This window comes from Columba livia, chromosome 14 (assembly GCF_036013475.1).
Source record: "Columba livia isolate bColLiv1 breed racing homer chromosome 14, bColLiv1.pat.W.v2, whole genome shotgun sequence".
Classification (NCBI taxonomy): Eukaryota; Metazoa; Chordata; class Aves; order Columbiformes; family Columbidae; genus Columba; species Columba livia.
In genome coordinates, this window is record NC_088615.1 from 19,240,722 (window position 1) to 19,265,007 (window position 24,286).

At 50.4% G+C, this 24,286-nt stretch overlaps 2 protein-coding genes across 6 annotated transcripts in view; both read left to right on the forward strand.

Annotated features, from left to right (window-relative positions):
* The window catches only part of ETF1 (eukaryotic translation termination factor 1), a 28,825-nt gene extending 23,627 nt beyond the window's left edge, over positions 1-5,198 (forward strand). For both annotated transcript variants that reach the window (XM_065030383.1, XM_065030384.1), the window contains 3 exons: positions 684-748; positions 1,684-1,831; positions 3,207-5,198. In XM_065030383.1, the coding sequence (XP_064886455.1) occupies positions 684-748; positions 1,684-1,831; positions 3,207-3,289 (296 nt within the window). In that variant the 3' untranslated portion in view covers positions 3,290-5,198. The remainder of the gene's footprint in view (positions 1-683; positions 749-1,683; positions 1,832-3,206) is intronic.
* An 8,083-nt stretch (positions 5,199-13,281) lies between these two features.
* FBXW11 (F-box and WD repeat domain containing 11) overlaps positions 13,282-24,286 on the forward strand; it is a 70,419-nt gene continuing 59,414 nt past the window's right edge. Inside the window, exons 1-3 of one of the 4 annotated variants that reach the window (XM_065030381.1) lie at positions 13,282-13,397; positions 21,680-21,759; positions 24,148-24,256. Coding sequence is in view for 2 of the 4 variants with exons in the window: in XM_065030379.1 (XP_064886451.1) it covers positions 13,353-13,397 (45 nt within the window). In the remaining 2 variants the exon portion in view is untranslated. The remainder of the gene's footprint in view (positions 13,398-21,679; positions 21,760-24,147; positions 24,257-24,286) is intronic. The other 3 variants (XM_065030380.1, XM_065030379.1, XM_065030377.1) reach the window with 3 other exon arrangements.

A 24,286-nucleotide genomic window follows, 5' to 3' on the forward strand; every position in this document is an offset into this window, starting at 1 on the left:
AGAGCCCCGTCCAGCCTGGCCTGGGATGTCTCCAGGGATGGTTCATCCACCACCTCTCTGGTCAACCTGGGCCAGGCTCTCACCACCCTCAGGGCAACAATTCCTTCCTCATGTCCAGCCTGAATCTCCCTCTTTTAGTTTAAACCATCACCCTTTGTCCTGTCATAACACACCCTTCTAAAAAGTCTGTCTCCATCCTTACAGGCTCCTTTTAAGTACTCATGTAAATCTTTAAGGGCTTGATCAAGGGAATGGCTTATAAGCAGCTGCTCTGGGGGAAAAATCTGAGAGTAGCAAGCTTCTCCTGGCGAGAAAGGATCGCAGTGCTGGGCCGGCAGTTTGCACTGGCATGAATCCTCCATCCCGTGGGTTAAGGATAAATGTGGTACTAATGCACTACAGAGCGGAGACTGGCCTGACCCTATGGCCAGAAACACAATTCTTACTGACTACAAACCAACCGTGCGCCCGCAGCGGGACCTCTGCCGCCTTTGGTGTTGGCACTACAGTTGTTCTCCGCTGGTTGTGCCCTGTTGAGTTCCCCACAGAGCTTCAGCTAGAAAGAGTGGCAGCGTGAGTGTCCAGACCCTCCGTGGTGCCATCGCTGGCTGCGGTCTGTCTCGCTGTCTTTAACCCGGAGTCTTACCTGACCTGATGTGTTGTTTTTTCCTCTCCATTCTCAGAGGAGAAGATCCTGTATTTGACACCAGAGCAAGAGAAGGATAAATCCCACTTCACAGACAAAGAGGTATTTCAGCTTTGAGGCTTCTAGATTTATTCTGTGTGTACTGGTGCAGCACTCTGGATATCTGAGCTTAGTTTGTTTTGAGCACGGTGACCTTCCTGGCACTCAGATGAGACTTCAGGCTGTGGTTCTTCCTGTTCACCTTCAATGTAGCTCCTGGATTCTAGACTTGCCTTTCTTCAATCCTTCCTGCCGCCAGTTCCCAGGCTTTGTGTAAATGAGTTGTTGACAGGCAATACGGGGGGTTTGACCACACCAAACCATCCACTAGAAGAGTTTGGTAGCCACCATGGAGGTGAAGGTCCCAAACCGTTATTCCTGGCTTATTTATTGTGCACTGATTTGATCAGAACAGAACAACTAGAAATGATGACATGGATTTAAGTGCAAGGCAGTGTTTGCTTCTACATGTCCTTGAAATGTGGATCTGTCATTCACTGCCTGGGAGTTTCTTACCTGTACAGGTCAGAAAACCCTGACGGGGCTATGTTATGTTACTTCGCAGAGTAAACTGGGCAAATGAGTCAGTCCCTCGCAAAAAGAGCGGTTGTCTGTCCCGTATTAGGCTGCCAGGGTGGCCGTTCCCAGCTGCTTTCCCTCCTGGTGGGGTAATTGCTGATTCCTTGGGTGCGCAGAAGTTTTACAGCGTTATCTGCGGTGATGTAGGGTTTCTATGCCAATAATCACTCAACCTTCTACTTACAAAACTATGCTTTTTGCCTCTGTATTTACCTAGATCAGTATTTCCTAGAGTAAACAGTGCCTGGTTAAATAAGTGGTGCTGGACTTTGCGGGGTATAAAGCAAATACAAAGGAACTGTGAAAACTGCGAGTGTTGCATGAGGTGACAGTTGTGCAGAAGAATAAACAAGGCGTTTTCTCTCCCACTTCTCCACTAACTTCTCTTTTCTTTATTTGTCCCTCAAATGTGCACGTAGACTGGCCAGGAACACGAGCTGATAGAAAGCATGCCCCTTCTGGAGTGGTTTGCGAACAACTACAAGAAATTTGGAGCAACGTTGGAAATTGTTACAGACAAATCACAGGAAGGATCTCAATTTGTGAAAGGATTTGGAGGAATTGGAGGTAAACTGCAAGGGAAAAATGCGTTTTGTCTATTTTTAATGTTTGATTTGATAACCTGGGGCCAATACAAGTGGAAAGCTTAACAGGTTAACCTTACTCCTACCAGTTTAAGAAACTATCACGTTCGTCAGGGATCTGCGGGTGAGTTTGCTCCACATTCAGCAAGATGCTGTGCGAGTGGCGCAGCTGTCAGTGCGGGCTGTGTTCCTCGGGTCCCCGTGTCCTTCAGTGTGCTCCGACTGTCCTTCTTTCCAGCTCCTGGGTATCGGAAGGGCCGTGAACAGCTGCTCCGTGTCCCTGCACTGTTGCTGTTTGCGGCAGAGCGCGCCCTGCTGTGTACCAGAGCGGGAGGACAAACACCAGCCCTATTTCTGAAGCAGCCGGGTGTCTGTTACTCATCTCTCACAACTTCCCTGTGCTTTGCTCCCTGGTCTTCCACTTCTTTTCCAAATAAAAATATTTTTAGGCCAAGTCAATGGAGAAACGAAGCTTCTGACATCCTTCTCTTGGGCTTGCTGGCCAGTTTTAGCTGTCTGGCAGGGGTGCAGATAGCACGTGTGCTTCAGGCTGATAAATCATGAGTAGGGTAGAGCAAACCTGTCTGCTGTGCACCTTGTTCTCCCCAGACCCGGATCCCAGGACAAGGCTGTTGCTTATTTGCTGATTAGCCAGCTGTTACCACTCATCTGTGCTTAGGTTGATGCATGTAAAATAGAGGTGAGCGTCTTGTAAAGAGGGATTTTTAGGGGCCAGAGAACACCAGGCAGAGGAAACAATCTTGAATTGTTTGGCTGCATAAAGAGCAACAGGCTTCCAAGTTCTCAGAGTTTGTAATTCCAGGAGTCCCTGCTGTCCTGGTGGATCCGGACTCTTTGCATGGTGGGTTTCACTGGGGGCTTGAAGGGAGAATACCCTTCACCTTAGTACATGTTTCCAGGCATAAAGGCTTCCTAGAAACCCAGGTGGGAAGGACAACAGCCACTAAATGCTGCTTTTGCCCCATTGTAGAAGTCACCTCAGTGCCATCTGCCTTCTGAGTTTAATGGCCAGGCCCTGAGCTGGGCAGTTGTACTGGGACAAGTGATCTGGTACTGGTGTTCTCCTGGAGAGTGAGTCCCCTAGAACAGGCTCAGCTTTTCCTGCAGAAAGCTGGGCTGTACCGGATCGGTAGGTGTTTCTTCCTTCTGGCAATAAGTGGAACATGGATGTGGCATTTTAGCTCATGTCTGCTGTCAGTCATCGGTTTGAGCCTAATTTGCAACACAAGTGCCAAGCCAGCTTCTGAAAATTAAATTTACGTGCAGGCAGGGCTCAGCAAACTGCTTAAAATGCTCTTTAAGATCCTGAAGGAGCTAAAAGGTGTTGTTTTTCACAGGTATCTTGCGGTACCGAGTGGACTTCCAGGGAATGGAATACCAAGGAGGAGACGATGAATTTTTTGACCTCGATGACTACTAGGTAGTCGACCTGGGTCCGGCAAAACGTGCCTCGCCCCTCCAGCATCCAACCCAAGGAGCAAACTCATGGTGGAAAACACAACAGATCCCTGCCTTAGAATTGGAACATTTCCAGAACTTGATCCACAAGCATTGGATTGAAAAAAGCAAAACCCTACACTTTGGTTTGTCATAGTGTCAGTACAGCAGCAAACTACTAAGTTCCTGTATGCCACTTTGGACTAATTTAAAAAGAATCCCAGTTTTTACTTTTACTCAATGGTGAAATTGGTTGCTCTTGTATTTTATGAAAATGATTTTTTTAACCTTCATGATACATTAACTGCTGTAAACCTCTTCCTTCAAAAATTAATAGAAGTAAGATCCTACTGGTTCGTTTCTTTATACTTGATTGGAGAAATCAGTTGCTGCACTTTGCAGCACCGTGACCCATTTACATGGCATTCTCAGCTTAGACTGCAGAAGAAGCAATGGAATGAGATTGGAGCCATTCATTCTCTTGAAAGGAATGAGAAGGCACTTACCTGGAGTGCTGGCTTATAACGTGTGGCTTGCAAATTGAGAGGGTTTGGGGAGGCTTACCAGCCAAACGTGCTTTAATCTATTTGCAGAAGCACCGCTCGTGCAAACTAGGAAATGCACTTCATTGATTGCAATGGAAATGCTGCTGAACTGGGCTTAATTTGGATTGGAGCAGTGCAGCCTTCAGGATATTTTTTTTTCCAGTCTTGACGAAAATAAACATGATTTAAGTGAAGTAAGGTACACTTTGCTTGGTTTTGTTCCTCAGTAAGCTTTTCTTTTTTTTGCTTTAGGACTGCATGAGGTTTCCTTGATTGTGTGAATTTCAACCCACAGTTCTTTAATGGAAGCGGGCGTTTTACAGGGATAATTAGTCAGTGGAGCCTTTGACTGAAACCTTAGTGCTGGTGCATTTGGAGTAGTTGATTCGAAGCTGTTGAACGTTCGCACGGCCCTGGTTCGCCCGTGTCCCAGCACTAGGCCAGTCTCTCCTGGAAACCTGATGCTGAGCTCCAACGCGCCCTTCACGGGTTAACGCCTCAGCGTTCCAGACGAGCTTTTTGTCCCGCCTGCTATATAGAATGCACTTCAGCCGGCTAGGAGCGAAGGGCTTTGGGTGTCGCGCAGGCGGAGGGCGCAGTGACGGCTGGCACGCGGTAACGCACCGGTCTCGCTGGTTTTGGGGCTCTGGGCGCTGCCGCGGTCGCGCCGGTGCCTCCCGCAGCGTCTGTTCCACGCTGCCCGCCTGCCTGTTGTCCCCGTAATCCCGTCTCATTGAACAGGGCGGGGAGAGCTTGTCTTCAACCTTCTGCCACCTTGTGGGTTTTTTTCCGAGGTCCAAAATTCCTTGTGAGCAATAGAATCCTGGCGGAGCACCCGGCGATGCCTTTGGGATCTCACGGGAGGGGTCGCTGGGTCCGCCGCACAGTTGCGCGAACCCGCGGGGAGCACATTAGCGGTATGTTCTGGATTTTGCCATTGTAAATGGGTCTGACGTGACATGATAAGACCAGAAAAATTGGATGTAAATTTACTTTTTTTTTTTTTTTTTTTTTGAATATACTGCTTGTCGTTTCACATACATTAGGGTATGCAGCTCCTTTTTGTAGTTTTTATTTTTACTATTTAAGTTTGGAAATGATGCCAAATTTTTGTATTTCTTTAATCAATGTGTTCTCTTCAGTGATATATATTGCATTATATATTGATGTGTATATCAATATATACTGATATGTATTACACTTACACATACAAACACATTAAACGGGGGTGAAAATTCCTAGCCTTCGCATACTATATAGCCTCTGCAGAGAGATCCCAAGCAGTGATATCTTGGTGTTGTGATGTACAGAAATGGAGAAGAGTATTAAACCATATTTAAGAATATAGTACGGACTCCTGATTTGTTTTCTTCAGTCCAGGAAGCACCCGCTTTGCGCTCAGCGTCAGGTCAGCACCTGAGCTTTGAGGTGAAAGTTTCATAGTTGGGCTTTGTGAACGTCTTATTTCTTCATCGTACTGAGTTGTTCTTTTAAGCTGCAGCAGAAATCTCACTTCAGGAGAGGGGAGAAACCCACCAATGACCCAAGTTCCAAGCAAGTTGCGCTGGGAGTGTTACCTGAGGTTCTCTTGGGAAGAACTGAGGCAGCTGAAAAACACCCTGCAGGTACACTAATAATAATAACAACAATAGTACTGCACTCGTGGAACACCTGGGTGTGTGCTTTCTTTCGAAGAAGCCTTTGCCCCCCTGCCTTGGTGTGGGACAGATCCGCATCAGAAGCATTGATAATACTTGAATTATTAATAATACTTGTATTAACAACAGTTGCTGGGTGGGGCGGTGCCTCTGGTCCCTGTGTCCGAGCTGCACGCACCAGTGACTGCCCCAGAGAGCGCAGCTGGGCGGGCCAGGGGTGCAAGACGTGATGGGCACGGGGAATCTTACAGGATGTTCTAATCACCTGCCAGCTGGAGCGGAGCCTCCACCGGCGCACAGCACCGGCGCACAGCAGCATCGGGGCCGTGGAGCTGTTTGCCTGTTGCGGGCTCAGAAAAACCTCAGGTTTTGTACTCGCTGCCTCGCTCGCTTTGATCCGCAGTTGTATCGGACAGGAGAGCACCACTCACGGTCCTCGTGTCTCCGGATAACGGAGCTTTCAGATATGAGATGTTTCTGCTGGGACAGAAATAAAAATGATGCACAAAACCGCTTTGCTGCATGTATCTCATGCTATGACCTTGCTGCAGAAAACCCATCCCCAGTCAGCTCATGGTGCGGATAACAGCACCAAGCTGAGATCAGCACAATCTATTAACAAAAAATAATCCCATCAGTCGGTACGTGTGCCAGGAGCAGCTCTTGCGCCCAGAAACCCACCCAGGTACTCTCAGCAGCTGTCCGAACCAGGCACCTAGATGGACAGAATTAAAAACCATTGCCCAGTTGCCCCTTTCCTGGCAGCAACAGCAAACCTGGTTTCTGCGACTCAGTTTTGCATTCCGAGGGACAGCGAGGAGCAGCGAAGCACGAGGGATGGCCGAGAACTGTCCTGCTCGGTGTCGCCAATGCTGCGCACCAGACGTGCCGGGCAGCTGCTGCTTCCTCCCATCCTCACCACCACGGCTGCTTCCCCTTTGCGTTTTGGTGAGAAAACCTTCGTGTGTTTGGGGGGATTGTCTCATCTATGAAAATGCTGATTTACAGTCTTCTTTTTTGCCTCAGGTGTTGCAGAGCCCGCGGGGTCGTGTCGGGTGGGCCCTCGCAGCCCCGATCCGGAGACCTGACCACACGGGATCGACGCGACACGGAGCTCGGGAGGGAGCTCGGCGGGGCCGCGGCCGCGCGCTGTCGGACACGAGCCGTCGGTACCTGCAGGTTGGTATCTGAAGCCGGGCAGGACGGCTCGCCACGCGCCTGCTCCACCGCGGGCTCTTCAATAACCATCTCCCCGGGAGGGATCCCATCTTCGTTAGCCGGAATCACGAGGATGAACACGGGGTCATTTCCAGTCTGTCACGTGGAGCTGCTCCTGTGCATCGCTGAGGTTTAAAGTGCTTCCTGGGGGTCCCGTCCCTGCGCCGTTTCACCCTTGAACTTGGTGGCGGTGGGATGTAGCGGATCCTCAGCTGCCGCTTGCTGTCTCAATGCATGTCTTTTCTTGTGCCAAAGGGCTGGAGCTCTTCTAAACGCTTCAACTGCGTGTGTCTTCCGCCCTCGGTAATACCCACTGAGTTTTTATTTTATGTGCAGTAGGTCCATACGGCTCTTACTGCATTCCCTGGTTCCCTTTGAATTTGGTGCTGTGTGCTCAGATATTCTGATAATGGTCTCTTGAGACGCTACTTTTTGTATAGCTGTAATTAAAGACAGAATTTGCCCTTTCTAACGTGTTATTTCGGGAGCTGGAGCCCGGCCTGTGCAGGCTACAAATGCCATTGTCCTGGGACGCCCGGAGGCAGCTCTGGAATTTCACTCGGTTATTTTTAGCCAGTGGTGAAAAAATTGCACTTTCAACGCTTTAGAGCCTTTGTCGGTGCTTAAATAAATCAAAGGGTGAATCCTGCCTTCTCGCTAACGAGCGGGACGAGGAGGTGACCTTAAGCTGCTGGTGAAGTGGTGACGTGTGCGTGGGGAAGGGGCTGCGAGGGGCTGGGCCATGGCCGGTGATGCTGGGGCGGCTCTGGGCTCCTTGCTCTTCCCCCTGAATCCCTTTCAGGGTGGGTCCCCCCAGTTCTCTCTGCCTCCCCAGGTCTCCCCCTCTGCTGCAGCAGCTCCAGCTGTGCGGGTTGTCACCAGAAGAGCCTGGCTCCATCCTCCTGACACTCCCCCTTTCCATATTGATCCCCATGAATGAGTCCCCCCTCAGTCTCCTCTTGTCCAGCTCCAGAGCCCCAGCTCCCTCAGCCTTTCCTCACACGGGAGATGCTCCACTCCCTCCAGCATCTTGGTGGCTGCGCTGGACTCTCTCCAGCAGTTCCCTGTCCTGCTGGAACTGAGGGGCCACAGCTGGACACAATATTCCAGGTGTGGTCTCCCCAGGGCAGGGCAGAGCAGAGGGGAACTCTCCAAAAGCCAGACCAGGAGCTCCTGAGGATGACGCTGTGTGCTGTGTGTCCGTATGGGTGGGCAAACATCAAGCTGTCATGTGTTGGCCTGTTCCCTTCAACCACAACCACCCCCGCAGCTGAGAGGCAACAGCACCCTCTGACCCACAGCTTCTGTTTAATGCCAGGGCAGGAGTTCCTTCCGCACAGCACGTGGCTCCCAAATTGCTCCTCTGGGCTGGGATCTGGGAGGTGCTCAGGGAAACCAGAGCTGTTGGGAGGCCTGGAAACACGCATGGTTACCTTAGACAAAAAGCATTTTACTAAACAACTGTCATCCTACAGGTCACCAACTCAACGCTGCTGCCAGGGCGGAGGGGAGTGACGCTGCACTTGGACCATTTGGCCAGGATAGACCCAAACCCACCTACACCAGCCCCATGCAGCCATCCCCCTGAGCACGTCTGGATATTGGAATGTACTGTGAGCTTTGAAATGCTGCTCCCGAAATTTGGAGCCACTGCAAACCAGCTGCCCAGGGATCCATGCTCTGCAGCTCTTCCCACTGCCATTGTCACCCTTCGCTCTGCAGGACATCGCATCCCTGCAGTTTGGTTGACACTGATGGATTGAAGCCACTTGGATCAGAGAACAAGAAGGGAAAAGTTTACTTAGAGATCATCTCTGTTTAAAGAAAGGGGTTTTATGTCTATTTAAATAGTGTTTTGCAAAGTTTGCTCAGTGCTTTACTTACACAGAGGTCTTTTGGAGTTGTTTGCAGGGCCCACTGCGGGGCAGGCGATGGGGACGGGCAGAGGGACCATCTCCTGTTCCTGGAGACAGTTTTTGGTAAGGAGCAGCTCCATTTCTCCACACCCCACGAGGACGGCCCAAGGGAGCTCCTGCTGAGTCAGCGCCTGCAGAATGGGGCAGGTAACCATGCAGGTAACCATGCAGGTAACCATGCAGAACGGGGCAGGTAACCAGCCAACGGGGCGGATTTCGCACTTTGCATCCCAGATAACGCGCCGGGACTTTCCCGTGTCGGGTGGAGCCGGCGGTGTCAGGAGCTGAGGTCGCCGCCTTCGCTCGGCGCCAAGATCCTATTTCTGCAGGGCGGGGAGGGCAGGACGGTGCTTTAAACCCACGTCACGGTGGCGGGCGGCTGTGGCCACCTTGCCCACCTCCGTGATGGGGTTTCTGCCGTCACCCCCTGGGTTTTCTCACATCGACATGTCCTGTCCCTTCCCTGCCACTCTGCCTTCCCCCACACGGACTTCCAGACTCCACTTAACCTTGTTTTATTATGCCGGGATGGAGTTGGGTTGCACCTGCGGCTGAATGAACTGGAACTGTCCCCTGTGAGCATCCCGGGGGTGCCCATGTCAGGCGGTTCCCGAGCGCAGAGCGGGGCACGGGGACTGTCCCGCGGACCCGTTCCTGCCCCGGCAGGGGCTCGGGGGATGCTGCAGGACTTGGGGGGCGGGATCCGTCCTGGGGAATCCCTCTGAATCTGCTCATGTTTTCCAGCTCTTTAAAGAAAATAAACCATCAAACCCAGTGTCACCCCCTTTTGGCTACAAAGTGTTTATTTGAAGGAAGAATAAACTCCTTCGGACTCCAGTGCAGTCATCCCTGCACTAACAAGAATGTTTATTTATATCTTAATCCTGTCAGCTGGAAGTTCAATAATTATTCTTCCAGCAGGAGCATTTGAAATGTATCTGCCCTTTTCTCACACTGTAACTTGTTACTGGCCGTTGAGTAACCTCTGATCCCCATCCAAACAGCCAAATAAACCATTGTAAAGAGCCTAAGATGAAGGTTTTAGTGAGCAGATGTTGTTAGGCTGGGGCTTTGGGGAAGGCATCCCAAGTTTGGGAACTGGATACGCAGGGAACTGGGGGGGCCTGAGCCGGCAGCTCCACAGCAAACCCAGAGACTGGCTCGTTGTGCCACTGCCTGGCTCTTCTTCTTTCCTAGAAACGGCTTTATTCACAGAATCCCAGAACATCAGGGGTTGGAAGGGCCCTGGAAAGCTCATGCAGTGCAATCCCCCCATGGAGCAGGAACACCCAGATGAGGTTACACAGGAAGGTGTCCAGGTGGGTTGGAATGTCTGCACAGAAGGAGACTCCACAACCCCCTGGGCAGCCTGGGCCAGGCTCTGCCACCCTCACCCCAACAAGTTTCTTCTCATATTTAAGTGGAACCTCCTGTGTTCCAGTTTGCACCCATTGCCCCTTGTCCTGTCCCTGGTTGTCACCAGAAGAGCCTGGCTCCATCCTCCTGACACTCCCCCTTTCCATATTGATCCCCAGGAATGAGTCCCCCCTCAGTCTCCTCTTGTCCAGCTCCAGAGCCCCAGCTCCCTCAGCCTTTCCTCACACGGGAGATGCTCCACTCCCTTCAGCATCTTGGTGGCTGCGCTGGACTCTCTCCAGCAGTTCCCTGTCCTGCTGGAACTGAGGGGCCACAGCTGGACACAATATTCCAGGTGTGGTCTCCCCAGGGCAGAGCAGAGGGGCAGGAGAACCTCTCTGACCTACTGACCACCCCCTTCTAACCCACCCCAGGTACCATTGGCTTCCTGGCCACAAGGGCCCAGTGCTGGCTCATGGTCACCCTGCTGTCCCCAGGACCCCCAGGCCCCTTTCCCCAGGTCCCTTTTGTGCAGTTCAAAGCAGGTGACAGCAAGTCCCATCCCACCTGGCAGCTCATGCTGCAGTGTCAAAGTTTCACCTGCTTCTGTGACGTCCATCATTACGACGCTTTAACCATTCACACCGAGAATGAGACCACAGATCTACTCTTTCTTCAAATAAACAGAGGAACTGTTGCCCTTTTTTCTCTTTTGCATTTATTTTTTTCTCTTTTCCTTTGTCCTGGGCACCTCTTTCCATAGTCAGAAAACTCACCTGCCGGTACCGCTGTGCTTTGGAAAGCACCATGTCAACCGTGTTCTGGGTCGTGATGTGAGGCTGGGAAGGATGTGGCCCTGCTGTTGGCCTGGCTGCCCAGCTCTGGCAGAAAAAGCCCCCGGATGTTTTTTCACGTAGAAATAGAGCGTCTGGTGTGTGAACTTGGGTCTGTAGTCTCGGTCAGAGGCACTTTGAGGCAGCGGTGTTTGGTGTTCATTTTGTCCAGAAGAACCTACACGGGGCAGCTTTGGGGGCACAGCCAAGTTTCACCCCCAGACCCTGCGTAGCAGCAGTTGTTTGATGGGGAGAGACTCGCTGCTCTCGGGTCACCTTTCTAAATTCTATCAAAATAATTTAAACCTCACGGTAAGGTGTTTTTTTTTTTAGCATTTTAAATGAAAAACCTACATTTCTGCTGACCTGTCCTGTAAAGCAGGTGTGTTGTCAACAAGAAAGGATTTTGCACCATCTCCATTTGCTCATATTCCGTTTCTCAACCGTTTGGCAGAGGGTTTAACAGGTAACGGAAAAAAGTGCTTAGGCTGAAGCTGCCGAGTCCATTTCATGAGGAGCGCGTCGCTGCTGCTGCTGCTGCTGCTGCGCTCTTACACCAGGTAAGAGCTGCCCACGACATTTTTGCTTCCAGTTCCCAATGCCCACGAGGCGCTCGGTCCCTGCTGTGTCACCAGGTCCCAGCCCGCGTGTCCTTGGTCACCCAGAGCACCTGAGCTCATGGTGCTGCTGATCTGTGACCCCCCCGGCGCTGGCTCCAGTGGCCTTTCCGTGCTTAATAGGGGCCAATAAGAGAGATGGGGACAGACTTTAACAGGGCCTGTTGTGACAGGACAAGGGGTGATGGTTTAAACTAAAGGAGGGAGATTCAGGCTGGACAAGAGGAAGGAATTGTTGCCCTGAGGGTGGTGAGAGCCTGTCCCAGGTTGGCCAGAGAGGTGGTGGATGAACCATCCCTGGAGACATCCCAGGCCAGGCTGGACGGGGCTCTGAGCAACCTGAGCTGGTGAAGATGTCCCTGTCATGGCAGGGGGGGCACTGGGAAGGTCCCTTCCAACCCAAACTATTTTGAGCTCCTCTGGCGAGGCCCATCTGTTTGTTTTCCAAGTGCTGTCAATCGGCATTTGGTAAATAATCCCGTCTCAGCACATGCGCGATGGGCCGGATCTCCCCAGCAGCTGGAGCAGCACAGCGATGGAGAAACAGGTTCTCTGCTTAAAGCACGGACACGATCCCCTGAGCGAGCGAGGCCGGTCCTGGGGCACGTGGCTGGGCAGAGTGGGATCTATTAAACAGAACTATTAAATAAACAGCACCACATGTGATTCCGCATCTCATAATGCTTTCCTAATTAAGCACAGTTTACAACAGGTGGTATTTTTCAAGGGGTCTGTTTTCATTTCTGGGAGAAAACTTGCACCACTTAAGTCTGGTTGTTCTAAAAATCTAACGAGTTTCTGTGTGACCACTGTTCTACGAGGGAAAACGTAAAACCCAAACCCCGTTTGTGCTTCGGTGGACGAGCAGAGCTGCAGCCCGCAAGCGCGGGTCCCGGCAGTGCCGCAGTGCCGGGTGGCACCGGGACGCTTCTTGTTTCCCGGGGTACCGGCAGCTGCTTCAGCTTCTCCTGGGTCTTCAGCCATCCGGGAGAAGCCGGGCCAGGGGTGCTGTGACTGGCAGCAACCGGCTCCCAGCGCAAAGCGCTGTTCTTGTGAAAGCGCGGCTCTCCAGCAGCCCTGACAGAGTCGCTGCTGTGACAGTGACAACGGCCCCAGGGTGTCCCTGACTCCGCAACTCGTTTCGGGTGGTCCTCCTTCCTCCCCAGAGGTTTCCGAAGAGAACTCCGCTGTCCCCGGCCGTGGCACCGCCAGGGCACAACTTCCGCCGCCGAGGAGCTCAAAGGATTTCGGAGCCGCTTCCCGGCAGGTGCCGGGGGAGCCCCCGGGACGGGCTGGTCGCGCTCCCCTCCTTGCGCTGGGCGCAGAAGCACGACAACGCCACTAAACCGGCTCCTGGTTCGGCACTAGCGCGGCAACCCCGCCTCGGGTAGAACGAACGTATCGCTCACCGAGCTGCTGAACGCCCCAGCGGCTGGTTTCCCCCCACAGCCCGGGGGCCGAGCGGCCGCTCCGCGCGGTGTGTTCGGTTCTGCAGGGCGCGGATCGGCCGGGGCCGCCCGGCGGCGCCGCTGCCGCCAGCGACGGGCACGCGGGGGCAGCGGTGCGGACCGGCGGGCGCTGCGGGACCCGCTGGGCCCGATGGACACGGCAGCGCCGCTCGCGCCGCGGCGGCACGTGACCCCGCGGGGCACACCGGGGCCGGCCCGCAGCCAATGGCGGCGCGGGGCCGCGGGGGCCGCCGGGAGTTGTAGTCCGTGGCCGGCGGCGCCGCGGCGGGCGGTGCCTCTCCGCTGCTCTTCCGGGCGCTTTGACGCTGCGGAGGACGCAACGTGCGTGCGTCGGCGCATGCGTGCGTGAGCGCGGCGCGGGGGGCGGGCGCGCGGCGGGGCCTGGCGGGCGCGGGGCGCGGGGGCGGGCGGGGCGCGGAGCGGCCGCCGCCGCGATGGAGCCGGACTCGGTGATCGAGGACAAGACCATCGAGCTGATGGTGAGTCCCCCCGCCGCCCGCGCTGCCCCTCCCCGCCGCCCCCCTCCGCCTCCCTCCGCTCCCCGCCAGGCCCCGCCGCCGCGCTCGGGCCTGCGGGGTCCGGCCCCGCCGTCCCGCCGCGAAGGTGACTCCGGTTGGGCCGCCCGCGGCCCTTGCTTAAGCCCGGCAGGGCCCCCGGCCCGGCCCGCTGCGCTCCGCTCCTCCCCCGCGGCCGCCGGTCGGTGCTCCCGGCGCAGGCCGGGCCGCGAGGAGCGCCTTAATTTAATTTAGAAAACCCACATAAAATTAACGAAACCGCCCCGGAAGGCGGAGCCGGCCTGGCGGGCGCGGAACAACGGCCCCGGTGCACAGGTGATGCGGACACGCTGCAAGAACCGAAACCGGAGTGGCCCCGGGACGCCCCGGCCGTGCGGGGCGCGGGCCCCCGGGCTGCGGCGCCGCGTTCCCGGCGGGGCCTGCCCGGAGCCCCCGCGCCCGGCCCGGCCGCGCTTGCGAGGGGCTGATGATGCGAGGGGCCCGGGGGGCGGGTTTCAGCGGGCAGCGGGGGTATTCGGGGCCCTGCGGCCGCCGGGTCCCGCGGGTCGGTGCGGGGCCGCGTCCCGTCGGCCGGGGCAGCGGCGCTCCGGCTGACACGGGGTTCTTAACTAGGCCTAATTGGGGTATTTGTTATAGCCCCTAATTAACACGTACGCCGCTAAATTCTGGTTAGCGGGGAGGCGGCCGGATGGAAGTGAAAGCTGTTGGTTTTTTTTAATACAAGCCGTGGTTATCTGTAGGCAAATATTAGGGAGCCCCAATTTTACAGCCTTTAAGGGTGAGCAAAATGTTTAGGTGTGCAGGTAGAGTGATAATAACTAAATATCTTCTGATTTATTTGTCATAAGCGTTATTTACTTTCATATGCCAAATTTCCTGTGATCCTGCAGCACTGGGTGGTCAATGCAAACGGTTGTTTGTGAGGCACTCTGAAGGTGAGCTGGGTTCAGTGCAGACATTAAATGGCTTTTTTGAGCCGGTAAAGTTATTGATAAATGACCCGGTATGGAAAAATATGACCTTTTCTTGAGTGCTGTCTGCTCTCAAGAAGAAGAAATAAAAAAAAAAACGACCAAAAAAGTGATGGGGAGAAGCCAGAAACCCATTGTGATGCGTTCCGCCTTTGCTTCTGATCGCTGAGGCCAGGAGCTCCAAAGCTGTTCTTAGCAAACCTCCTTTTCCCCAGCCCTGTCGATTCCGTGATCTTGCAGCTCTGCCGCCAGAAGCGTTTCCGCGTTAGGGGCTGCGGCACGGAGGACAGAGGCTGGGGCCGGCGTGTGCGGGCTCCTCACAGCACCGGTGCCTTCCACAAGCAACGACAGCCACATTTCCCACGTGTGAAGTGAGTTCTAGTGGCTTTTTGCCCTCCCTGGGCTGGAGGGTTGCTAATACTCCTCAGCCTGGGGTTGCGGGAGGTGCTTCAATAGTGTTTGAGGCCGGAAGGTACGTTTGCCCCACTCAGCTTTCTTGCTTGTCTCTTGGTAAATGCTCTCCTGTTTTAGAAGTCTCTTCTGTTTGCGGCCAAGTTGCTGGCAGGCAGAAGAAAATGTCACTTTTGCTAATGCCTGTTGTACCTTCTGTTTACAGTGGGACCTGGGAAATGTGCTAATTGGCGCAAATATCGATGGGCTTGTTAAGATTTCTATTACGTAGTAGGAGCTTTAAGAAACACATTTCTCTCTTTCACAAGAAATTAATAAACATAAACGTTCAATAAGATGAATGATTAATTCAGTAGTTTCCAACAGAGGATGGTACTCTGTAAAATGTAGCCAACGGTCGAATTTAATTTCAACCTTAGTGAAAATTCGCATGGGAGCACTTGTGTTTGAGGGTAAACGTTTCACAAAAATCATTGAAAGTCCTTCCCAAATGAAGATGTGGCTTGCAGGTGTTGCCTTCTTGTGTGTTGTAGAAGATAAGATTCCGTGGAAGATTTGTTTAAATACAGGAAGCAGAAGCTGTATTGACAGAGATTTCAGTCTTATTTACAGACTCTTGCATCAGTTGTTGATGCTGGTGACAAACAGCCCCAAACCAGGGGTCATCTCAGCCTTAGTGGGGTGCTTTTCTTCTTTAGAATGTTACTGTTTACTAAAAGCAGGATGGTTTATACAGAAGGTTGGTTTTGGTGCACTTTGGGTTCTCCATCCCTTCCCTCCACGGCCAAGGATGGATCTGTAGTAAATGCAGGAGTGAGTATATGGTGCAAAAGTTCTGAGGAGCAGATACAATATAATCCTGAGTGGCTGATAAACAAGAGATAATGTGGCAACATGTTAATTGCACAGAAGTTTCAGAACGTGATGTTCTAGCCCTCAACTGTGCCTTCACTGGATACATCATTTGCATTTATTTAAAGAAAAATCAGTCACGGAAATAATACCAGTCTATTTTTAAAGCTGGGATCTAATAGAAATAACGGTTTCAGAGTGACAACTTCCATTTGCCCTATGAAGTCGTAGCGAGTGTGCTGGAGTCACCGTATTGTTTAGGACAGCTGAAGGTTTTCCTCGTCTCGTTCTGGTTTTGTAAGTCGTGTCACCGGGCCGTTGTGACGGTGCTGAGCGATGCGTTCAGTGCTGCCGGCTCCCGGCTCTCCCGTGCCCGCGGCACGTGCCCGCGGCTGCAGCTCCAGGCTCGGGCTCTGACGGGGTTGGGTTTAGTTCAGATCCCTCTGTTCTTGGGCTGTCTCAGTTCAACGCTTTGTGTGAGTGGGCAAACACTTAGAAAATGAGGAGTGGGGAGGTAATCCGGAACAGATGGAGGGCCAGCCAAAGCCATTGAAAGGGCTCTTATTTTCCCCCTGGTTTTGATTTTCTCTGTAATTAGATAATTGTAACCTTTTTGCTCTTTGAAAGAATCGAATGGTTTTCTTAAGGTGAAGTACCATCAGCAATGCTTTATGAAACAGGGGTTTTTTACCTACAGATTCCGAGTTGTGTGTGACGTAATCTGTATTATTCAGTTGTATCAAAGCTGTTACATGCATTTGGTCTTCAATACCTGCTAAAAGCCTCGTGTTTTTCATTTTTTTCAGAAGGCTTCATTGAACCATAGTTTTGTTTCACCAGCAGACTTTCAAAGTAGGGTGTAGTTAGCTTCTTTGTATTAAAGTGGTTGTAAAAGAATACATAAGTATGGCAAATCCTTTTGTTTTTAATACAAGTTATGCATTTACGGGGTGCAGAATGAGATGTGGATAGTATTTAAAAAAAAGCTGTTGCTCTCAAGCTCCTGTACCCACCAGACACCAATGGGACATGGTTGCTGAAGCGGGAATCCAGCTGTGTGTAAATTCTCTCACTTGCTGAGCTTATGATCATCGTTCTTTTCCCGATGCCCGTGCTGCGCCTGCTGTTCTCCAAACACAGATCCCGCTGCTGCAGAGCTGGCAGGTTAAATTCAATGTAACGCTGCTCCGCGGCACTAGCATGAAAGGGTTGTGGAGAGACCATGCCTGGGAATAAAACTGTTATCATTTGTATCTTGGAAGTTTTATATATATGGAAAATATTCTTCCTAGTACACTACTTTTACTGTTTAGAACGTCTCTCTCAAAAGCATCCAGCGTTTAAGTGCCTCTGTAAATAATCAATTAAAAACTACAACTGAATACCGTGCCAAAAGTCTTTCAGTTTCTCCTGGCGGAACTTTGACGTGAGCCCAAGGTCTTCGAGTTCCAGAGGTACCGGTGTGGCCGCGCGGTATTTCCCGCGGTGGCAGCTCCTGTTGTCCCTGCCGGCGGTACTGGGGTTACTGACACTGCGCCCCACGCTAGTTACAGCTTTACAGTGGAAAAGAAACCTTAGCATTCTGTTTGGAAACTAAACTACAGCTGCTGTATGTATCTCAGTGGGGCTGTAACGTTCTGGCTTTTTTCTTTCCTGGCTCCATCGTTGCAAGCCAAGCAGGCGGTTACGTTTTTGTGCGTGTTTTTCCGCGTGTTCTTAGAGGAATCCTTCAAAGGGTTTGGTTTTGTAGCAATAGAGATACAGATGGACTAGGCATCCATCATCTTTGCATCTGGAACAAAGGAGGTGCTGTTCTAGCTCAGATGTGACTGGTCCTTAATCACAGGCTGGAAGTAGATGGAGAGTTAGTAAGATGTTTGTAAACCTGTCTGTAAACTAGTTGTGCTTTCTTTGGTACGATAACAATCTATTTGCTTTGCAGTTATCTTTTTTTAATCTCCAGTAGCTACATTAGAGTTGAAAGCTGTGTGTCAGACATTTAAGAGCGTGGCGGATGGAGTGCTGGGTGGTTTTGTACCCAGGGAGAGAGGGAAGGGGCAGAGCAGCTGGGAAGGTACAGCTGAGCCTGCGGGCAGGGGATGTCCGAGCCACCGTCACACTGCAGAGAGCTCCTGGAAGAGGAAGGGCACGAATATAGAGAGAATAGATTGCTGTGACTTTGGCAGCGGTGCAGAAAATGGGAAGGAAGAGCTTAAGAAAATGAATTAGAGCCAGGCAGCTGAGTTCAGAGCCAGCAGAGTGATGATGAAATGAGGGAAGTGGACAAAGAAGGGCTGGAAAGCTGGATCTTCTGGGAAGGGTTGGGTGAAACAATAGCCTGAGCGGGGAAATGGAGCGGCCGAGGGAAGGAGGAGAATACAAAGATGCGGAGCAGAGGTTACAAAGAAAAAAGTTACCTGAAGTTTGTGGTGGTTACGGGAGCAGACGGGTTTACACAGGTGACGGAAAACTGCAGGCGCTCCATTTGTAGGGCAAATTCTGAAATTAAGTTGCTTTTAGTTCTTAATAGCGGAAGCTTACAGCTGCTTGGGCAGACTAAATGTTAGTGTTTCATCAGAGGCGTTCTAAGTCTCATTTGAGATTTGGACACTTTTTTTTTTTGCCTCACAATACAGTTCAATTTTCTAACACTACTAAATTTCCCGACCTTTGCAGCAACGCTGAGCAAATGAGACCCAGCAGAGAGCGTTCCCTTGCAGCCCGAAACGCGTGTGCGGGTTCCTGCCTGCGGCAGCACCGCCGGCCAGTCCTGAGGGCGGCGAGTCGCCTGCGAGCTCGCGTTTGGGGCCAGGAGGTCCCAGATCGTGCCCAGGTGTGGCTGTGGAAGGAGATCCCGTGTCCACGGCACGCCGGGCTGCGCCCAGCTGCTCTCGCTGAAGTGCTATTGGGTTGCTCCTTTCAAAGCTGTAAAGCACATATGTGCCGTTCCTGCATTTTGGACCATGCTGACTGTATCCTTTAGGCAGAGTTGTTGAACGCTGCTAAAAATTTGGGTCACCCACAAGCGTTGCAGCAGCATCTCTGCAAAACAAACCACCGTGTTGCAAGTTTAACCCTTAGAGAGACTTGGGAGCATTCCCTGAAGGATGGATGTGCCTTTTAATTTCATATGCGTTTTCTAAAACGCTTTCGTTACTTGTTTAATCGACTTGATGTGTGTCTTTGGATGTGTTACGTTTTACTGCTGCGGAGTTGAGAGGTCACGTTGCTTTGGCACTTCCAGTGTCACGTTCCTGCGCTGCCGCGAGCGCTTGTGCGGCAGCGGGCGACGGGGGATGCTGGTGGCTTTCAAATGAAACGGATGTTGCAGCAAACATGCCAACGCGGGAAGGGTGATGTCTGGGGGAGAATAAGAGCCCATGGTTATGCGAGGGCTGCTCTGCGACAAGTAATACTTTGTTGGAACGGAGAAAATAAAATCAAGGGAAATTGAGAATATTTACTGAGTTGTTTAATGCTGATTAATAACAATACTTATGTTCCAGCTTTTTTCTCTGGTGATGTCTTCTTTATACTAATGCCACTGTTTATGTTGTTATATAATCTGATTTCTCCATTTGATTTTCGTGTTGTTGGTAGTACTTAATTATCCACAGAAAATCCGCTTTTCTTCTGGAAAATCCCTTCCCTTCCCACTTTATGGATGTATCCACGAGCTCAGTGGTGTGACATCTGACAGCCTGCTCTGTTTTCCTGTCCCATTTACACACATTTCCCAATGCGAGTAGTGCACGACCAAGACCAGATAATGCAAAAATAACGCAATGCCCTTTCTGTTTTAACAACAAAAAAATGCTGACTCTTTTTGGAAACTTAATTTGCTTCTTGCGCAGGCTGAATTAACAACGGGAATGTTCGAAGGCATGTTGTTTCTTCATTGCTTTGTGAATTCAGGTTCTCTCAGGAGTTGCATCCCTGTACTTCTACCCCAGGAACTGAACGTTTTTATTGGGGATCGGAGAGCTCAGCTTCCCTTGCCCGTTTTTTGTGTGAATACAGGCAGAAATTTGTAAGTTGTGGGTAGCTACGCGCTTGATAGGTACAGAGACTGATGTGCTTTCTGGCTAAACTGGTAAAAAAGGCTTTTGGGGTCAACTTTTCATTGTGGCAAAGCTCCAAAATATTTTGCTTATTGACCTAGAGGAGAAACGCAACTATATATTCAGTGTTACAAGTTGTGGGGCTGCATTCTGAGTTTCATGCTGTCGATGAGTTCTTGGATATGAAGTTTCGATACCAAAGAAGTTGGGATAAGTCGCACTGTTCGCCTTTTCGTGAGGCACGTTTGTGTTTCAGGATGGCTTTGTGTTTCAGCTCGACGGTGCTGTATTCAGATCTCCCATCCTTTAAAGATTTCAGTCCAAAATACATACAGCTCTTGGAGAATCTCTGCTAACAGTCTGTCTGCACAACTTCAGTGACAATTACAGCTTGCATTTGATAGACAATCTTTTAGGCAATTCTATTCGGGCAGCGAAGGACTAACCAGGGAAACTTGATATTCAGGCTGTCTCCATCACGCCAGGACTTCTGCTGACAAAAATCAGACGGGTGCTGTAACACCGGCAAATACTTCTAAGGAAAGCCTCTCCCTCCAACACCCCGCTGGCTCTGCTGGAACTTAGCAAATCAGAACATTTATGTAACGTTGATAGCTGGCTTCTTCCTGAGCTATATTGTACTCTTGAAATTCTGAGTCATATGCCTTGACATCTTAGCACTTTACTTGGCAGCCTTAAAAATCCCAGATTGGACATGGTGTCAGGCTTGCAGCGCTGCTCTGTCCTTGAAATGTCGCCCTATAGCCGACTCTTGCTTTACCAGGAAAGCAGAACGTCGCCCCACCATGAAGATGCTCCTTTCTCCGGGCGCTCAGGGACACGACTGTACTCATGGAGAAGGTTCCACGGCAGAGCTGCGAGCAGCAGCAGCTTCTCCCGCCCTTCCCCAGGCTGCTGCTGCTTGGGGCTGCGGGGCCCGTTGTGGAGGCTGGGGAAGGTCTGGTGGGCTCTGCGGGGGGCTGGGCGCAGGGAAGGGTGGCACCGCGGGGCCTGTTCTTCTGGGGACGTCGCAGCCTTACGATCTGAAAAACGGCGCTGTTGCTCCTCGCTGCTGTTAGGGGAAATTATTTTGCAGGCCGTGTCTCAGACTGGTTGAAGATCTGACTGGAAGGTGCCCAGGCTGGTCTGTCTAGGACACATTTTCTGTTACACACATAGCAGGGACTTTCTGCAGACTCCATCTTCTCTTAGGTGTTACTGTTAAACTGCTTTCAATTAGTCATTTATTTTCTAGGTGTACTGAATAAAGGCCTCTTATCATCTTGCTCAGTAAGAGGTGACTGTTTCTTGCCTCAGGAGCAGCATTAGCATGCCTCACTCCCTTCTAGTTCTAGATTGCTTTCCAGAGACACAGTAATACTGCAAATCTACTGAAATTCAGTGCTGTCGTTCAGATCCTAAGTGTCTGGAAGACCCCGTCTTTGTGCTGCAGATACAAAAGGCGAGTCAGAACATTTGGAGTCTGGAAACAGGGACGTAATCCTTGCAGTAGAATGCTTTCGAGCATGTTAACGGCAGATTAGGAGAACTATATATTGGTCTGTTTGGAAAACCCACGTGTTACTGTTCTGGCAGTTCATGGCTTGCGAGGCATAAGCTGATGGCCGAAGCTGTAGCATTTGCTTCATTATTTGCACTGTAGTTGCTTCTCATCTTCCTTCATCTTTGCAGAGCGAGCTGCAGCCCCAAAACACTTGGTGTGCGCTGGGTGATTCAGGGCAGGGGAAAGAGCAATTTCTTGTCCATAAATCTGTTTCTTTGTCTTAGATCCACCAATCCGATGACCCCACTAACGTAGCCGTTCCCGGCCTGGTAAGGTGCCTTGGCTGCCTTGTCTCTCTAACAGCGTTAGGAGTACGTAATTGGGGTTTCGTTCAAGAAAGAAGTAGGTACCCCAAGCTGAAGATGATTGGCTGCTCTCTTTTAACAGAAAAGTCTGAGAAGGAAAACCCATTCGAATCCCCTTTCATTCTGGATTGGTGGATCTGAAGCCCAGAAACAAAGTTTCAGGTAAGAAGTCACCCTGTACTATATCTTGCTGCTTCTGCTTAGATGAGTTTGTCCGCAAAGTCAGTATCTTGCTTTGTCTGCTTAATGTCCCCGAGGCATTAGAACACAGCGAGTGACCTGCCGAGCTTAGGGTAAGAAGGGGCATATTCAGTAAATGCACATGCAGTTTATTAGGAAATTGCAGATCTACTGTGAAAAACGGAGCTGGGAACGTAAGGTAGACTTGCCTTCTGCAGAGCTGGGAAGCAGGTATGAGGGCGTCAAGCAAACAGCTTCCAAATCCTGCTTCTGGAAGGAGAAAGCAGGTTTACCAGTAATTTGGAACTTCTTGGTCAAGTTCAGGAAGGTAGCAGCTGTCTGCTCTGATTCTCATCAGAAATTTAGAGAACTTGTCTAATTGTTTGTAGTATAAATTTCACTAGCTTCATCCTGCTGAAATGCTTTGTGAAATCCTGTCGTGGGCAGCACTTTGAGTCAGCCTTTTAAATCCTTCCTGAGGTTCAACGTAAAGCTCTGGTCCTGGTTGTTCTCAAAGCACGGGTTTTAGGAGGAGCTTTAAAGTTGTAGCGGGTTTTCAGAGGAGGGGAGTCTGGTTGTATCTTGAGTCACATTCATCTGAGATTTTGGAACGACTGTGAGAGGCTACACAACATGTTATCTTAAAGACAGGTGCATTAGGAAGGAAAGCCAGGTCTATGGCTGATAGGCAAATAAAGTTATGCGAGTTAAATATCTGGTGTGGACAGGTGACCTGCACCTCTCCCAGTGTCCAGCTTCGTTGTAACTTAGTGCTTTAATGAACTTGGCAACTTATTTCTAAAGTTAGTACGAAGCAGTATGCCTCAATTCCTCCTGACATTAATAGCAATAACACTGAGCCGCTTGAGTGTTCCCTTTTGTAGATAGCTACTAAAGCCAATGTTAAGGCCTCGCTATTTAATCTACTGTAGAAGAAACTCTTGTAGGTGCTGTTGGTCTCATGCTTTAGCTCTGTGTTTTGCTGGCCTGGTATTTTGTGCAAAAATTACACTTGAATTTGATGGATGAATGCAGGTGTAATGAATTATTTGTGCACAGGGTACTGTTGTTTCCTGGTTTGATTTTTTGAGTACTTGAATTTTATTTGCTTAGGGTGGATGTGTCTTGGCCATGCTTTATAGTATAACTCTTTAAAAAAAGCTGAGGGCAAACCTAAGGGAAATACTCATTAATCTTAGTCCTACACGTTTCTTGCAGTCTCATCTAATATCAGATTAAATCTTGTCCCGCTTGCTTTGGAGTTAACACTGCAAAGTAATGTCTTCCCATGGAATATTTGCTGTTCAGGGTGTGCCTGTTTCTAAAATGAGAGGCTGGGGAGGCAGAAGCAAACTTGGTGTCTTTGATGATGAAAACTGAAAAGAGGAAATAGTTTAAAATACACCGAGGGAAGGGGCAAGAGGAAGCAGGAGCGTGTACTGCTGCTGATTGAGATCCCTGATGTTATCATATTTAATATCACTCGACTTTTAAAAATGTGAAACAGTCCTATCAAAGTCAGTAGTAAAGCTGAGTTGAACTTGAGTGCGAGTTTATGTGGGTCGGAGCTTTAGTTCTTGCCCAGGTTTTGAATTTCAAGAAGTACAATGTAAGTCAGCTGTGAAAGGCCATGTAAATATTCCTCTGCAGTGAAGCGAGCATTTTATTGTGCACCGAGCCCAGACTTCATGTGCATTTGTCCCTGTCAAGTTCAACTGCACACTGCCTTGTCTAGACTAGATTTTTAGATGGGCTTAATATTATTTTTTACATTGTGTTAGGCCTCATCCTTAAAAACTTAGTGCAGAAAGAGTGTGAGACAACTTTAACATCCTAGGCAAGTTTCAGCCACGTTTTTCTAAGCATTTAACTTATTCACTCAAAATTTCTGCTGTTTGAATGTGCAGTGTTAGCTCCCTTGTCTGAGTTTCTCTCTTTGCCCCGGTTCTGGTCTGTTCCGAGCGGGTGTGCTGCAGTCTGTAGGTGTCTGGAACGCCTCTGGTCCTGCTACCTAACAGCACAGACAAACCATTTTTCTTTTGAAAAACCTAGGATATTTTAATGCAGAAAGGGATATCACACTTCTGGAGTTTTGAAACTGTGGGCACTGGGATGTATGTACATGAAGAAGTCAAGCGCTAAGCTAAATCCTGTGTATTTTGGAAAATTTACATTATTTCATTAACCATTCAGAGTGACTTACATAAATGTCTCAGGATTTTCTTTCCATTTTTCTATGTCTTACTGAAAACGAGATACTGCATCGCATGAGTCTTATCCTGATGAATTAATGATAATGGAGTAATGTTGTTGTTATATTCAAAGAAAGCATCTAATCTTTTCTCCACTGAACCCATATTCCTTTTGTAGCATTCGTTTTGTCGTAGCAAGCGCGTACTTTGATCTCCAGGAGCAGAGTGGGACCGCCTTGTCGATCACCCTTCTGTGAATTCAGTGTCCTATCTAGAAGAACGCTGTGGTAATGAGGAGAATTTCTCTGATAAACTGT